At 61.3% G+C, this 14487-nt stretch overlaps 2 protein-coding genes across 8 annotated transcripts in view; one reads left to right on the top strand and one right to left on the bottom strand.

The window, feature by feature from the left end:
* The window catches only part of PIEZO1 (piezo type mechanosensitive ion channel component 1 (Er blood group)), a 24006-nt gene extending 13830 nt beyond the window's left edge, over positions 1-10176 (top strand). For 4 of the 6 annotated variants that reach the window (XM_071567144.1, XM_071567147.1, XM_071567149.1 and 1 more), the window contains 29 exons: positions 109-309; positions 390-594; positions 702-800; positions 1292-1445; positions 2055-2298; positions 2403-2499; positions 2585-2753; positions 2831-2920; positions 3050-3138; positions 3339-3410; positions 3842-3948; positions 4031-4115; positions 4391-4486; positions 4575-4747; positions 4827-5194; positions 5271-5529; positions 5608-5796; positions 6010-6464; positions 6562-6709; positions 6799-7013; positions 7148-7306; positions 7384-7531; positions 7636-7824; positions 7911-8003; positions 8117-8289; positions 8366-8488; positions 8573-8652; positions 9132-9324; positions 9409-10176. In XM_071567144.1, the coding sequence (XP_071423245.1) occupies positions 109-309; positions 390-594; positions 702-800; positions 1292-1445; positions 2055-2298; positions 2403-2499; positions 2585-2753; positions 2831-2920; positions 3050-3138; positions 3339-3410; positions 3842-3948; positions 4031-4115; positions 4391-4486; positions 4575-4747; positions 4827-5194; positions 5271-5529; positions 5608-5796; positions 6010-6464; positions 6562-6709; positions 6799-7013; positions 7148-7306; positions 7384-7531; positions 7636-7824; positions 7911-8003; positions 8117-8289; positions 8366-8488; positions 8573-8652; positions 9132-9324; positions 9409-9655 (4920 nt within the window). In that variant the 3' untranslated portion in view covers positions 9656-10176. The remainder of the gene's footprint in view (positions 1-108; positions 310-389; positions 595-701; positions 801-1291; positions 1446-2054; positions 2299-2402; positions 2500-2584; positions 2754-2830; positions 2921-3049; positions 3139-3338; positions 3411-3841; positions 3949-4030; positions 4116-4390; positions 4487-4574; positions 4748-4826; positions 5195-5270; positions 5530-5607; positions 5797-6009; positions 6465-6561; positions 6710-6798; positions 7014-7147; positions 7307-7383; positions 7532-7635; positions 7825-7910; positions 8004-8116; positions 8290-8365; positions 8489-8572; positions 8653-9131; positions 9325-9408) is intronic. The other 2 variants (XM_071567145.1, XM_071567146.1) reach the window with 2 other exon arrangements.
* CTU2 (cytosolic thiouridylase subunit 2) lies at positions 10107-14487 on the bottom strand. 2 transcript variants are annotated; one of them, XM_071567150.1, is made up of 15 exons: positions 13963-14487; positions 13528-13602; positions 12920-12998; positions 12779-12838; positions 12641-12701; positions 12133-12242; positions 11753-12045; positions 11542-11677; positions 11309-11440; positions 11121-11212; positions 10949-11040; positions 10786-10861; positions 10619-10685; positions 10485-10543; positions 10107-10421 (listed from the first exon to the last, which is right to left on the bottom strand). In XM_071567150.1, the coding sequence occupies exons 1-15, from the start codon at positions 14034-14036 to the stop codon at positions 10262-10264; spliced, it is 1566 nt and encodes a 521-aa protein (XP_071423251.1). In that variant the 5' UTR covers positions 14037-14487; the 3' UTR covers positions 10107-10261. The 2 variants fall into 2 exon arrangements, with proteins under 2 accessions (XP_071423251.1, XP_071423252.1); XM_071567151.1 differs by having other exon boundaries at positions 10107-10403.

Below are 14487 nucleotides of genomic sequence, written 5' to 3'. Positions count from 1 at the left end.
AGGACCACTGGGAGGGTGCCTGGCTTTATGCCATGGTGCCAAGCATCCCCTTTACATGGACCAGTCTGGAGGGCATGCCATGGTCCTGAGCATCCTCTCTTCCCCCAGAACCACCTCCAGGTGCTGCTGCTGCTGGTGTTCGAGGCGGTGGTGTACCGGCGCCAGCAGTACCACCGCACACAGTACCAGGAGGTGGCCCCCATCACTGAGACCATCTTCAAGAATGTCTTCCGCAGGGACGTTGACTGTGACCTCATCAACTGTGCCAAATACTTAATCAACTACTTCTACTACAAGTTTGGCTTGGAGGTGGGATCAGGGCACTGTGGGAGGGGTCCCACCACTTGCAGCACCCCAGTGCTGAGCCCCTGCACCCCCCTGCACCCCAGGTCTGCTTCATGATGATGGTGACTGTGATCGGGCAGCGGATGAACTTCCTGGCGATCCTGCACGGCTGCTGGCTCGTGGCCATGATGACGCTGCGGCGCCGGGCGGCCATCGCCCGCCTCTGGCCCAAGTACTGCCTCTTCCTCGTCATCTTCTTCCTCTACCAGTACCTGCTGTGCGTGGGCATGCCACCTGCCCTCTGCGTGGGTAAGGGACACAGGGGACCTTTCCTGGGCTCAGGGTGGGCCATGTGTGGGCAGCCTGGGAAGGGGCTGCAGGAGGGGCTGGCACTGAGCATTCCTGTGGCCCCCCAGACTATCCGTGGCGATGGAGCATCCCCATGAACTCCGCACTCATCCAGTGGCTCTACCTGCCTGACTTCTTTACGCCCCCTAAATCCACCAACCTCATCAGTGAGTACCCCCTCAGCCTTTGGGAATCCCTTGCCCACAGGGTGCCCTGTCCCCCTACTGCAGTCCATGGCACCTAAAGGCCCCTGGAGCACCCCCAGCGACTGGGGGGGGTCCCATCCTGCTTCCAGGAGGGGGAAGAACAGGCAGGAAGAATAGGAGGCGTTTGAAGAATCTGCCCCCTTGGAGGTGGGACTTAAGCAGTACCCACTTCCATTGGGGAGGGGCTATGGGAGATCCATACCCTTTTGGGGGAGGGGCTTGTTGGACCCCACCCCCTTATGGGAGGGGCTTGCAGAGCTCCACCCTCATTTGGGAGGAGCTTAATTAAAGCCACACCCCAGAGGAGGCAAAGCATGGGGAAAACCACACCCACATGGGGGAAAGAACCCCAAATTCTGTTGAGGAGGAGCCTGGGGTGCCTCATCCTTTGGGGAGGGGCTGGTGGGTGCCAGCACTCTGGGGAGCCCCCGGGCTGAGCCGTGTGCCCGCAGACGACTTCGTGCTGCTGCTGTGCGCGGCGCAGCAGTGGCGCGTGTTCGAGGCCGAGCGCTCCGAGGTGTGGCGGGCGGCGGCGGGTGACAACGACGAGCGCTTCGACCGCGAGAACGACCCCTACGACTCCGACTCCAACTTCCTGCACTGCCGGTGGGTGCCCGCCGCACAGCACCCCAGCTCAGGCTGGGACACCTTGATGTGGGATCCCCCATGGGCTGGAAAGGAGAACCCACCCTAGGATGGGACCCCTAGGAGTATAGACAGGAGGGGATTCCACCCTTGGATGGCACATCCCCTGGGATGGGATGCCTTGGGGTATAGGTAGGATGGAACCTCCTCTGGGATAAGACCCCTTGGGGTAAGAACATGATGGCACCTCACCTTTGAATGGGAACCTCCCCCAACAGAATGAGACCCCCTGGGGTAACTTCAGGATGGCACCTCCCCTGAGATAGGACCCCCTGGGTATAGACAAGATGGGACACCCTTAGGATGGGACACTCCCCTGGGATGGGCCCTTTGGGGTATGGACAGGATGAAACCCCACTCAGGATGGGACACTCCCCTGGGATGGGACCCTTTTGAGTATGGACAGGATGGGACTTTCAGGCAGTGGGAGCTGCTGGGCTGAGGTCCCCTAGGATGAGGTTGGAAGCCCTTTATGGCATGGGAGCCCCCACCCCAGTGTTGGGACAAGACCCCACCATGGCTGGAGCAAGGGGGGCACAGAGGCCCTGCTCTGAGTGCCCCATCCCACAGGTCCTACCTGGACATGGTGAAGGTGTTCATCTTCCGCCACCTCTTCCGGCTCGTGCTGGTGATGGTCTTCATTACCGGGTCCAACCGCAATAGCCTCTTCGGCCTTGGCTACCTGCTGGCCTGCTTCTACCTCCTCCTCTTCGGCTTTGACATCCTGTGCAAGCCAACCCGCCCCCGCCTGGTGATCTGGGACTGCCTCATACTCTACAACATCACCGTTATCATCTCCAAAAATATGCTGTCGGTGAGTCATTGTCCCTGCCGTGGGCTCCTCAGGGATCACCCTGAGTGTTCTCTGGGGAAGGGACAGGTGGTGACAGACCCTGTGTGGGCCCTCTCTCTCCACAGCTCCTCTCCTGCGTCTTCGTGCAGCAGATGCAGGACAACTTCTGCTGGGTGATCCAACTCTTCAGCCTCGTCTGCACTGTCACAGGCTACTATGACCGTGAGTTGCTGGTCTGGGGGGTCTGATGGCCTTGGGGGTGCAGGTTTGGGCTGCTGCCTGATCTGCCTGCACCTTTGCCTGCCAGCCAAGGAGATGGGCAAAGACCATGACTGCTCACTGCCCGTGGAGGAGGCGGGAATCATCCTAGACAGCATCTGTTTCTTCTTCCTCCTGCTCCAACGTCGCATTTTCCTCAGCACCTACTACGTGCACGTTCTGTGGGACCTCAGAGCCTCTAACCTGCAGCCTTCCAGGTGGGGTTGGGGTCCCAGAGGGTGCCTGCAGGTGTCAGGGTGCCCCCCTGACCCTCACATCATCCCTGTCCCCACAGGGGTGTCGTGCTGTACCAGGCCAGCATCCTGAAGAACCTGCAGGCTCACCAAAAAGCTGAGAAGAGGTCGCTGGCTCAGCTGAAGCGGCAGTGAGTGGGTTGTGGGTGACACTGGGACTCCCCTCCCTGCAGCCACCAGCACTTCGGGGCACTTGTGTATATGTGGAGGTGCACCTGGGGGCTTTGGGGAACGGGCTCCACAGCATCCTCTGCCTCCAGGATGGAGCGGATCCGAGCCAAGCAGGATAAATACCGGCAGGAGATGCTGCAGCGCAGCACAGACGGGGGGCAGGATGAGGCTGGGACAGGTGAGAGCCTGAGAGTCCCTCTCGTGTCCCCAACCCCTCTCTGGGCACACAGGGGGACTGTGACCCATCGCTGATGCCCGTCCTGGTGGAGCCCCATGGAGCATTGTGGTGATTCACTCCCTACCCCCCGGCTCCCCCCCACGCCCGGGGTGGGTGCACTGAGCGTGGCCATTCTCAGCCCTCCATCTGGCATCCCACAGCGCCCCGTGGCCCGGTGGACCTGTCCTGGCAGAGGGAGCGGTGGTGGCGGCCAGGGTTAGACCACGCCGGAGGTACTGCCCTGGCACAGGGCCGTAACGGGGCCATAACCTCGGTGAGGTCCCCCCGCCGGGACCACTAACACCTGTTGGGGAACCTTGGTGGCAGTGCTTTGGGCAAGGTGACACCCTGCATGTCCCCTGTCCCCATGCGTGTCCCCTTAACCACGGCTCCTGCTCCCTGGTACTAACGAGGTGTTGGACTGGGAGTGCCAGGCTAGGTTTGGGGACACCTCTGAAGGCTGGTGACAGAGGGGTCCCACCGTGGGGACGTGGCAGTTGAGTTGGTGATGTCCCCACTTTGGGTCCACAACAGGGGTGCCCTCGGCATGGTGCTGGGCAGAGAGCCCTGGGACGTGGCACCAGGGCCAGCCTGGGCACCGGCTGTGCCGTGCCACCCCTGCTATGGCACGGCCATGCCCTGACACTCTGTGCCACCCTGGCAGTGCTGCATTCCGGGGAATACTACCTCTTTGAGTCAGACAGTGAGGAGGAGGAGGAGGAGGAGGAAGTGCCAGAGGAGCTGCAGCCAGGGAGGCATGGCCCCTTCCAGGTGGGTAGGGCTGGAGGGCTGCAGTGGGGCTGGGGTGCTGGCAGTGCCCACAGGGTGCTGATGGCCACTATCCTTCCTCCAGCTCATCCACCAGGCCTGGGTTACCAACACCAGGACGGTGCTCCGGCAGGCGCGACGGCAGCAACCCCATGCTGAGGATTCTGAAGGTGGGTCTGACACCCCAAAATAGGGCTGGGGCATCAGGAGGGGACACAGCCTTGCCTGGTGGCCACTGTTTGTCCTGACATTGGGGCTCTCAGTGTGTGTGTGGACTCTGGTGGGGTTGAGCACAAGCTGTGCAGCTTCCTTGATTGCCTGCATTCGTTTTTGAAGTGGATGTGGGGGAAGAAGGAGTGGAATGATGAATGAGAGAGCCCCAAAAATTATGTCCATTTTCTGCTGAGTCGCTGCTACCCTTTCCCTGGGGGTCTGACCCTTGCAGAGGACTACGAAGGGAGAGAGGGAGAGTCGGACGAATCTGACGAGGCTGAATACCAGGAGGAAGTGACCATGGCAGCTTCTAGTACTCTGTCTGGAGGTGGGCAGCAGGGCTGCAGAGCAGGGGGATACTGGGGTGGTCTGTGTGGGCACCAAGTGACTCCCCACCCCTCTTTTTGCCCTGGCAGAGCCGGGCAACGCATTGCATCGGGCGCTGAACACGCTGCGGTTCCTGTGGCTGCTGTTCCAGGCCGTGGTGGACGGGCTGACCCGGTGGATGGAGGACCGTACCCAGGAGTACATGGACATGTTCAACATCCTCTACGTTGAGAGATACATCATCGCTCACCGACTGGCTGCTGTGAGCCCGGAGGGGCACTGGGGCACCGGCAGGGATGGCAGCCCCTCACTGGCACTGACCCCCTCTGTGCCCACTGCAGGGAGGGAAGATGGAGAAGGCTTTCCCAAATGAAATCTACATGGAGCAGTTGGAGGAGCAGTCTGAGGGGCCACCAGAGGAGCACCCGGAGGAGCCCCTGGAGGAGCACCCGGAAGAGCCCCTGGAGGAGCTGAGCCCACGCAGCTCTTTGACTAGAGACTCCCTAAATGGCACTGCTTCCAGGCAGGTGCAGAGATCCCCCTCGAGCGTGCAGCTGGCAGTGCCACAGACAGGGGAGCTCCCCTCCCCCGAGGGCAACCACGAGGAGGTGATATCCTTGGAGTCCCAGGAGGACAGGCCTGGCTCTCGGCAGCACCTGACCGTGCTCCAGACCCGCAGGCTGACGGCCAGCGAGCTCCTCCTGATCAGGTACAGGGACGTGGGGACAGTGGGGATGGGGCTGGGGGGTGGCAGGGGTGTCTCAGCCCGTCCCCTCACCCCACAGGAAGGCAAGCATCAGGGAGCTGAAACAGTCAGAGCAATTCTATCACTCCCACAACCGGTTCCTGAAGTTGCTGCTGGCCGCCTACCGCTGTGCGACCGCCCACTCTGAGCTGGTCTGCTACTTCGTCATCATCCTCAACAACATAGTGACTGCTTCTGTCATCTCCCTCTTTCTGCCCATCCTCATCTTCCTCTGGGCCATGCTCTCCATCCCCCGGCCCACCAAGCGCTTCTGGATGACTGCCATCATCTTCACGGAGGTGGGCAGAGGGTGGCCATAGAGGGGATGATACCACCCAGCCCCCCGCTGCCACCCACTGACCCCAGCGTCTCCACAGGTGATGGTGGTGGTGAAATACCTCTTCCAGTTTGGGTTTTTCCCCTGGAACAGCTACGCCACTCTCGTGCGCAATGAGGGCAAACCCTTCTTCCCACCTCGCATCCTGGGCTTAGAGAAGACCACCAGCTACCTCAAGTATGACCTCCTGCAGCTCCTGGTCCTCTTCTTCCATCGTGCCCATCTGCGGGTGAGCCCTGGGGTATGGGCAGTGCCTGGGTGGGCATTTTGGGGGAGCTGGAGGTGCTTCTGGGGGCTCTGGAGAGAACCCAGTGGGTGCTTGATGGCTCTGCTGTGGATTCCCACCATTGCTTGTTGGGAATTGATGCTGCAGGTGGGGACTGAGGTGCATAGGGCTGGGAGATGTCAGGACCCCCATCCCCCTGACCATGTGCCTCCACAGACCTACGGGTTGTGGGATCAGGAAGAGGAAACCTTATCCAAGAAGAAGACAGAAGTGAAGTGGGCAGAGGATGAGGAAGAGAAGAAGCGGGAGGAAGCAGCACCCTCACCGCCAGTGGAGTCTGAGGAAGGGATGGAGTCTCTAGAAGAGCCAGAATCAGAGTTGGAGCATGATGCCACGGGGCAGGAAGAGGGAAGCAAGGCCATGATGCTCCGCTTCAGGAGGAAGACTATTCTGGGGAAGAAAGCATCAGAGGAAGAGCGCACCAGTGCCCCGCCCTCACAAAGGTGGCAAGATTGGCGCCACCAAGGTGTGACCCCACTGGACCCAAACTGTTCTGTGTGCTTAGCCTCACTTCCATCAGATGGGCAGAAGACAGGAGAGGCAGAAGAGACCCACCCTCAGACGAAGACAAAGGCATTTGCATTGTGGGTCTTGCACTCCTTTGTCACCATGTGAGTGCTGGTGGTGCTGGGTGGGGTGGGGCGTGGATGTGGAGTGCAGCCCCCGTCACCTGTCCCCTGTGTCCCCTGTCCCCTCTGTCCCCTGCAGAGCACAGGGCATATACCGGCCGGTGCGCAAGTTCTTCAAGGACATTCTGCACACCGAGAACCGCGCAGCCACCGACGTCTACGCCATCATGTTCCTGGTCGATGTGGTCGACTTCATCATCATTGTCTTCGGCTTCTGGGCCTTTGGGGTGAGCAGGGGAGTCCTGCAGGGCACTGACCAGTCAGCCCCCACTGCAGGGTGAGGCCTGACCATATGCTGACCTCTCCTGTATCCCAGAAACACACGGCGGCCACCGACATCACCTCCTCGCTGTCGGAAAACCAAGTCCCACAGGCTTTCCTGGTCATGCTGCTCTTCCAGTTCAGCACCATGATCATCGACCGCGCGCTCTACCTTCGCAAGACTGTGCTGGGCAAGCTCATCTTCCAGGTCATCCTGGTCTTTGGCATCCACATCTGGATGTTCTTTATCTTGCCGGCTGTCACCGAGAGGTACTGAGCATCTCCTAAGGTTGCCCTACCACGGCACAGCATGATCCTTGAGTGTCACTTTTGTGACCCCAAGCCCACATGCTGGCCCAGGCTGCCCAGGCAGGTGGCTGAGGGGTCACATGTCCCTCCAACAGGTTGTTCAACCTCAACATGGTGGCTCAGCTTTGGTACTTCGTGAAGTGCATCTACTTTGTGCTGTCAGCCTACCAGATCCGCTGTGGTTACCCCACCCGCATCCTGGGCAACTTCCTCACCAAGAAATACAACTACCTCAACCTCTTCCTCTTCCAGGGGTATGGCATGGGGCCACGTGGACCCTCAGGCACCCCAGGGGTGCCGTACCACCCTCGTCTCCCTGTGTCCCCCCCAGATTTCGCCTCGTGCCCTTCCTGGTGGAGCTGCGGGCCGTCATGGACTGGGTCTGGACAGACACCACGCTGTCCCTCTCCAACTGGATGTGTGTGGAGGATATCTATGCCAACATCTTCATCATCAAGTGCAGCCGTGAGACTGAGAAGGTACAGCCCCCTTATGGCAGGAAGGGCCCTCCCATTAAGCCCCCTTGCTGCTTGGGGCCTCCCTCAGCGCACCCAACAACACGTGATGTCTCCCTCCATCCCAGAAATACCCCCAGCCCAAGGGGCAGAAGAAGAAGAAGATTGTGAAGTACGGTATGGGGGGCCTCATCATCCTCTTCCTCGTGTGCATTATCTGGTTTCCATTGCTCTTCATGTCACTGGTGCGCTCCGTGGTGGGCGTCGTCAACCACCCCATTGACGTCACTGTCACCGTCAAGCTGGGTGGGTACGAGGTGAGGATGCAGGTGGTGGGTGCTGGGGGTCTCCTGATGGGACACTGGGGTCTCCTGCCCTGCTGATGGCCCCCTTTCCTCCTCAGCCACTGTTCACCATGAGTGTCCAGCAGCCATCCATCCAACCCTTCACCCCCCAGGACTACGAAGAGCTTAGCCGGCTTTTTGAGGAGAATCCGGTAAATCCCCCCCCATTCCAAAACCCACATGCTCCATCCCATTGGTTGCTTGGCAGGAGGGTCTGGCAGAGTCCCCATGATGGGGCTGAGCCTTGTTCCCCCTGTGGTGGCAGACGGCCATGCAGTTCATCAGCCTCTATGGCTACGAGGACATCGTGACCGCCCGCATCGAGGGCAGCTCAGGCTCGCTGTGGAGCATCAGCCCCCCCAGCCGAGAGCAGTTGCGGCGGGAGCTGCTGAATGGCACCTCCGAAATCACCCTCCACTTCACCTGGTCCTTTCAGAGGTACTGCCAGCACGGTGAGGGGGGTCCAGCCCTGCCTGCACCCTCCCTGCATGCACTCAGCCTCTCCTGCCCACAGGGACCTGAGCAAGGGGGGCACAGCGGAGCACAGCTTTGACAGGCACACCACCAGCCTGTACCCTGGCACGGCCGGGCGCCTGGAGCTGGCCCAGCTGCTGGAGGGCACCCGGAATGCCCCCGTGTGAGTATCCCCTGAGGGGAGGGACACCAGACCCCCGTGCTCACCAGGATAGTGTAACTCCCTCCCCACCCCACTTTCTTGCAGGGTAGTGCCCAATCTGTTCCCCAAATACATCCGGGCGCCCAGCGATGCTGAAGCTCACCCTGTCTATCAGCTCCTGCCAGGTATGTCCCACCATGGGACCTGCAAAAGAATCAGCACTGAGGGCACAACAGCTGCTGTGCTGTGCCCTGATGGTGCCACCCCTTTGAAGATGAGTAGGAAGTGAGTCCCAGTGTGCCCACGCTCAAAAAGAATCATCATTGGGTGCCCACTAGTGGCCATGCTGGTCCCTGATGGTTCCCCTGCAGATGGGGAGAACATGAGTCCCACCACGTTCCACTCCCAATAAAAAGTCAGTACTGGGGTCACACCAGCAGGTCCCTGATGGTGCCACCCCCCTGCAAATGGGGAGGATATGAGTCCCACCATGTCTGCCCCTCAAAATGTCATCAATGGTTCACCACCAGCCGCTGTGGGCTGGTGGTGTCACTCCCTGGCAGATGGGGAGGATTTGAATCCCACCATGTCACCCCCCCACAAATCATTCTTGATAGCACAGCAGCCACTGTGCTGTGCCCTGATGGTGTCCCAACCCCCCTAGAAGGTGAGGACAGCTACATGGAAGTGGAGATGCAGCTGAGACGGGAGCGCAGGGGCCAAGGAACTGACAACTTTGTGGAGTGGTGGGTGTTGCGGCTGAAAGACGCCTCCCCTGAGGAGGGCAACATCCTCCCCATGGTCATCTTCAACGACAAAGTCAGCCCCCCCAGCCTGGGCTTCCTGGCTGGCTACGGGTATGTAGAGGGGGCGGGGGTGGTGGGGTGTGAAGGGAAGGGATGGTGGGATCCAGGGATCAAGGATGTGTGTCCCCCTTGCAGGGTCATGGGGCTGTACGTGTCCATCGTGCTGGTCATCGGGAAGTTCGTGCGGGGCTTCTTCAGTGAGATCTCCCACTCCATCATGTTCGAGGAGCTGCCATGTGTGGATCGGATCCTGAAGCTGTGCCAGGACATTTTCCTGGTGCGGGAGACGGGTGAGCTGGAGCTGGAGGAAGAGCTCTATGCCAAACTCATCTTCCTCTACCGCTCACCTGAGACCATGATCAAGTGGACACGGGAGAAGTAATAAGGGGAAGGGGCTCCAGCCCCCTCCCCTCACAGGGGCATCACCGCCAATGCCTTAAGCAGCCCCCCGGTGCTGGGGCCGCATCCTGCCCTGGAGGCAGTGGGATGTGGGGTTCTGGCCGCTCGCTTTGAGGGAGGATGTTTTTCTGGAAGTTTTTCTTAAGTTGTTTTGAAGCTGTTTGACCTGCACAGACCACATTGTGCCTTCACAGGGAGGCAGACAGGAGGTGGCCCCCCACCTACTGGGCATCCCTGGCTGCCAGGTGGGGATGGGGAGCTCAGGAGCCAGCCTGTGCCCTCTTCCTTCTTGTCCCCAGCCCTGTTCCAGAACCAGGTTGAACTCAAAAGCAATAGCCCCCCACCTCCGGGATGGGGGTCCTGAGTTATGGCCCCCCCAGTTGGAGGGGGTGTCTGGCAACCCCAGTTGGACTTTAGACACTTGCAACTTCGAGTTTGTTTTTGTTTTTTATTAATTCAAATGGTTTATTTATACAGATATTGAATAAAACAAACTTGAGGCTTCCCTGGCTGACAGGCAGCTGGGGAAGGGAGGATGGGGGAACCAGGGACCTGCTGCCCTGGGGGTACCAGCAACCCTGACCCCCAATCAATGGGGCATGGAGGCTTTCTCTGCCCCTGGCGGGAACAGTGGGAGAGGTACCTGACCCAGCACTGCCACAGAGGTATGTGGGTCTGTGTCCCCCACTGTCCCCAACCCCTTCATCTCTTTCTGCTGCTCCATCTCTGCACTGCAAGGGACAGATACACTGGATGGATGGACATGGCATTGGGGGCTCAGCCAGAGGGCAGGGGACCCCCACCCCCCTTACCTGTGGATCCTGCGCTGGGCCTCGGCACGTACATAGGGCGGCAGCGTGGTCAGGGGACCCTGCAAGAGCAGGGGGTGAGGCTGGGGACCCCCATCCCCACCGAGAACCACCCCACAGCACCCCAAAAGTCTCACCAGCTCCTTGAACGTGAGGCGGCAGCTGTAGCACAGCAATGGGATATAGGCAGCTTTCCTCTCAGCCCTGTGGGGACAGGGACAAGGACAGGGACACTCAGCAGTGCCACTGGAGTGGCTCTGGAGGGGGTATGGAATGCTGGAATTCCCTCTGCCCACATGCTCACCCCTGCTGGCAGCACCCATTCTCCACCAGCTCTGGCTCATCCCAGATCAGTGTGGGCTCCAGGGCCAACTCCTCCTCTGCAAGAGCCAGAGGGCAAGGGGCAATTTTGGGTGTGCACAGCTGCTTCCCAAATACCCCAAGCCCCCCATGCCCACCCCACTCACCCCCCTCGATGTCCAGGCCGCACAGGCAGAGGAGGCAGCGCTGGGACTCGCTGCTGGCCTTGGCTGGGTCTGGGCTCAGCTTCTCCCCGGTCCTGCAGCCAACATGGGGTGAGTAGGTGCATCCCAATCACTTCCCCCACCCCACGGTACCCCCACACGGGGGTCCCAGTACCGGTAAACGGTGCTGATGGTGGAGGGGAAATCTTCCTGCAGCCCCAGAAGGAAGCGCTCGGTCAGGTGGTGGATGCTGGGCTTCTCCCGGCGCTGCAGGGGCAAGTGCAGAGGACAGGGGCAGGATTGGGAGGTTTTTCCACACCCTCGGGACACAATTTGGGATCCCCAAATATGGGACACTCCTACCTTGGTGAAGAGGGGTGGCACAATGACAGTGGGAACGTTGAAGAAGTGGTTGTAGAAGGCGATCTCCTTGGCCGTGTAGTCCCGCATGGGTCGCACCACCATCACATCACCATGACGCTTGTCTGTGAAGCCCTGTGGGTGTTTGGCTGCCAGGGGACTGTGCCACCACCGAGCCATGGACCCCCTGTGGCATCATGTCACCCCTCAGACACAGGTGACCATCCCCAGCTCACCGTGTCGACGGCGAGGAAGGCACCACGGCCCAGCGACAGGTTGGTGAGGAGCTTGATGGCCACGCGGGTGCAGCTCTCACCTGTCATCACCTTGGAGTAGCCCCTGCTCCGGGCTGTCTGCAGGATAAGGTGGGTCCTGGGGACGAGGTGACAGCGATTCAGAGCCACCACTCCATGCTGGTGCTGGAGCCCAGCAGGGTCAGCCCCTCACCGTAACATCTGCAGCAGCTCCTCCCGCGCTGTTGACGTCTCCACGGCCTCGAAGATCCGGAGCAGCTCCTGGGTTTGGGCAGCATCAGGCAGGCGGTGGGTGCCTGGGGGTCCCACTGGCATGTCCTGGGTGGGGTGGCCAGGCAGAGAGGTGGCACTGTCCCTGTCCACCCCTTCCTGTCGCTTCTGCTGGATGAAGCTGTCCACAGCCGCCTTGTAGGAGGGGCCGGATGGGCCGGACTTGCCGGACTGTTCCGGCCCCGGCTGTAAGATGGATGGGGGCAGCTCCAGCGCCTGCGGGGCAGAGATGGATACGGGGGGAAATTGGGGTGTCCAGGTGTGTCCCCCACCTCAGTGCCTGTCCCCATGTCACCCCAATACCTCCTCCAGGTGGATCAGGTGGTAGGGGAAGCCAGTGGCCTGCAGCAGGGTCTCCATGTGGGCCAGGGTCTGCTCCCGCTGCTCCAGGCTCTGCCTGCGCACGGCTCCCTCTGGAAGGCAGGGGGCAATGCCAGGGGCGCTGTCAAAGTGAGGAGGGGGCACCCACCCCCAGGGCCAAGAGGACAAACCTGGGTGCCATGGCCTCGCTGGGCTGGGTGGCAGCACCCAGGCCTGGTGTGATGCAGTGAAATTCTCTGCTGGGAGCGGAGAGTGGGGCAGGGAGCAGGGAGAGAGGCTTGAAATGGGGCAGAGAACAGGCAGCAGGGCTGGGAATGGGGCAGGGAACAGGCAGTGATGCAGAAACAGGCAGTGGGGCAGCAAATGGGCTGGGAATGGGCAGTCAGACACTGAGCAGCTGGCTGGGACCAGGAATGGGCCAGGAACAGGGCTGGGAATGGGCTGGGAATGGGCAGTGGGACACAGAGCAGGCAGCAGGGCTCATCCTTACCCTCAACGTAGACAAGGCCGGGCACGAAGCGGAGCCTCTTGGCCGCCTCCCGGCTCAGCCCCTGGCAGAGGTGCAGGATGAGGGTGGGGGTGAGCTGTGCCCCCGCCAACCCGACCTCCCCTGAGCCCCCACTCTCACCTCCTGGACCTGCCGGACCATGGCACTGGAGGCTGAGCCCCCTGACAGCGCCAGCAGCACCTGGGGGGACAGCAGGGACGGTCACTGGCCCTGGTGGGGTCCCCACTGGGTCCCCACTCTGTGTCCCCCCATCCCTGCTACCTTCTCTCCTGGGAAGATGACGCGGTTCTTGCCCAGCATGGCACGGAATTTGTGCACGAAGTACTCACGGAAGCAGCCACTGTGGGGACACAGACACAGGGACCCCTGAGCCACAGCCTGTCCCACCACCCCCAGACCTCTAGTCCCCAAGCCCCAGTGTCCTGGAGTCCCTGACTCCCAGCCTTGTCCCTGAGCCCAATGTCCCAGAGATCCCATGTCCCCAAGCCCTGACATCCCAGAGACCCAATGTCCCAGAAAAAAAGTCCATGAGACATAATGTCCCCAAGACCAAATGTCTCCAATCCCCCATGTCCTTGAGACCCAATGTTCCCAACCCTTGATGTCCCCAAGTCCTGATGTCCCCAAGTCTCAATATCCCCCAGCCCTGACAAGACCCAATGTCTCAGATATCCAATGCCCCCAAGCTGTGATGTCCCAGAGATCCAACACCCAAAGCTTGATGTCCTCAAGCACCAACATCCCTGACACCCAATGTCCCAGACACCCAATGTCCATGATACCAAACACCCCCAAGCCCAAACACCCCAAACACCCAACACCTCCCAGCCTGATGTCACACATCCCACTGTCCCCGCCCGGTCCCTCACCGGCAGAAGGGGTCCCCGACTCGGATGACGAGGACGGCCGTGCCCTGCCTGCACTTCATGCACGTTCGGGGGTGGCTGTGGGGACATGGTCAGTCACCGGGGGTACCGGGGGCACCGGGACACGACCCCCGCCAGAGTCTGTACCGGGGCAGCACGATGGGCAGCCAGGGATGTTACTGGGAGATACCGGGGGGACCACCGGGGGATACCGGGGGCAGCAGCAGAGACAACTCAGGAGGGTACCGGAGAGATATTGGGAACAACCCCGCGGGTCGAAGGGAGCGGTACCGGGGGGTGACCGCGGGCAGCGCCGGGGGGGCAGCGGGGAGGGACCGGAGGAAGCACAGGAGGGATGCCTGGGGGGTTATCCCACGGGAGGATTATCCCAGGGGGGTTATCCCGGGAGGGGACACCGGGGCCGGACCGCGCTCCCACCTGTGTCCCGGGGCGCGGCGGCGACGCGGCGGCTCCGAGTCCGCCCCGCACCCGCCACCCGACACGTCGCACATGGCGGGGCCCGGTGGGTCCTGCTCGGTCCCAGTAGATTGCGGTATGTCCCAGTGGGTCCCGCTGTGTCCCAGTGGGTCCCGGTGGGTCCTGCTCAGTCCCAGTGGGTCCTAATGGGTCCCGGGGTATCCCGGTGGGTCCCGCAGGTCCTGCTCGGTCCCGGTGGGTCCCAGTATGTCTTGGTGGGTCTCAGTTGGTCCCGGTGTATCCTGTTCGGTCCCGGTGTGTCCCGCAAGTCTCGGCTCGGGCCTGTTCGGCTCCTCTGGGCCTCGTTCGGCTCCTCTGGGCCGCGGTGTGCTCTGCCGTGTCCCGGTGTGTCTCGGTGTATCCCGGTGTGCCCCGGTGTATCTGGGTGTGTCGCGGTCTATCCCGGTGTCCCGCCGTGCCCCGGTGTCCCGGCCTATCCCGATGTACCCCGGTCCCTCCCGCTCTGCCCCACCGTGTCCCGCTCCC

The sequence above is a fragment of the Pithys albifrons genome, chromosome 12, assembly GCF_047495875.1.
Source record: "Pithys albifrons albifrons isolate INPA30051 chromosome 12, PitAlb_v1, whole genome shotgun sequence".
In the NCBI taxonomy this organism is placed as follows: domain Eukaryota; kingdom Metazoa; phylum Chordata; class Aves; order Passeriformes; family Thamnophilidae; genus Pithys; species Pithys albifrons.
This window is presented reverse-complemented; position numbering and strand designations above follow the sequence as displayed.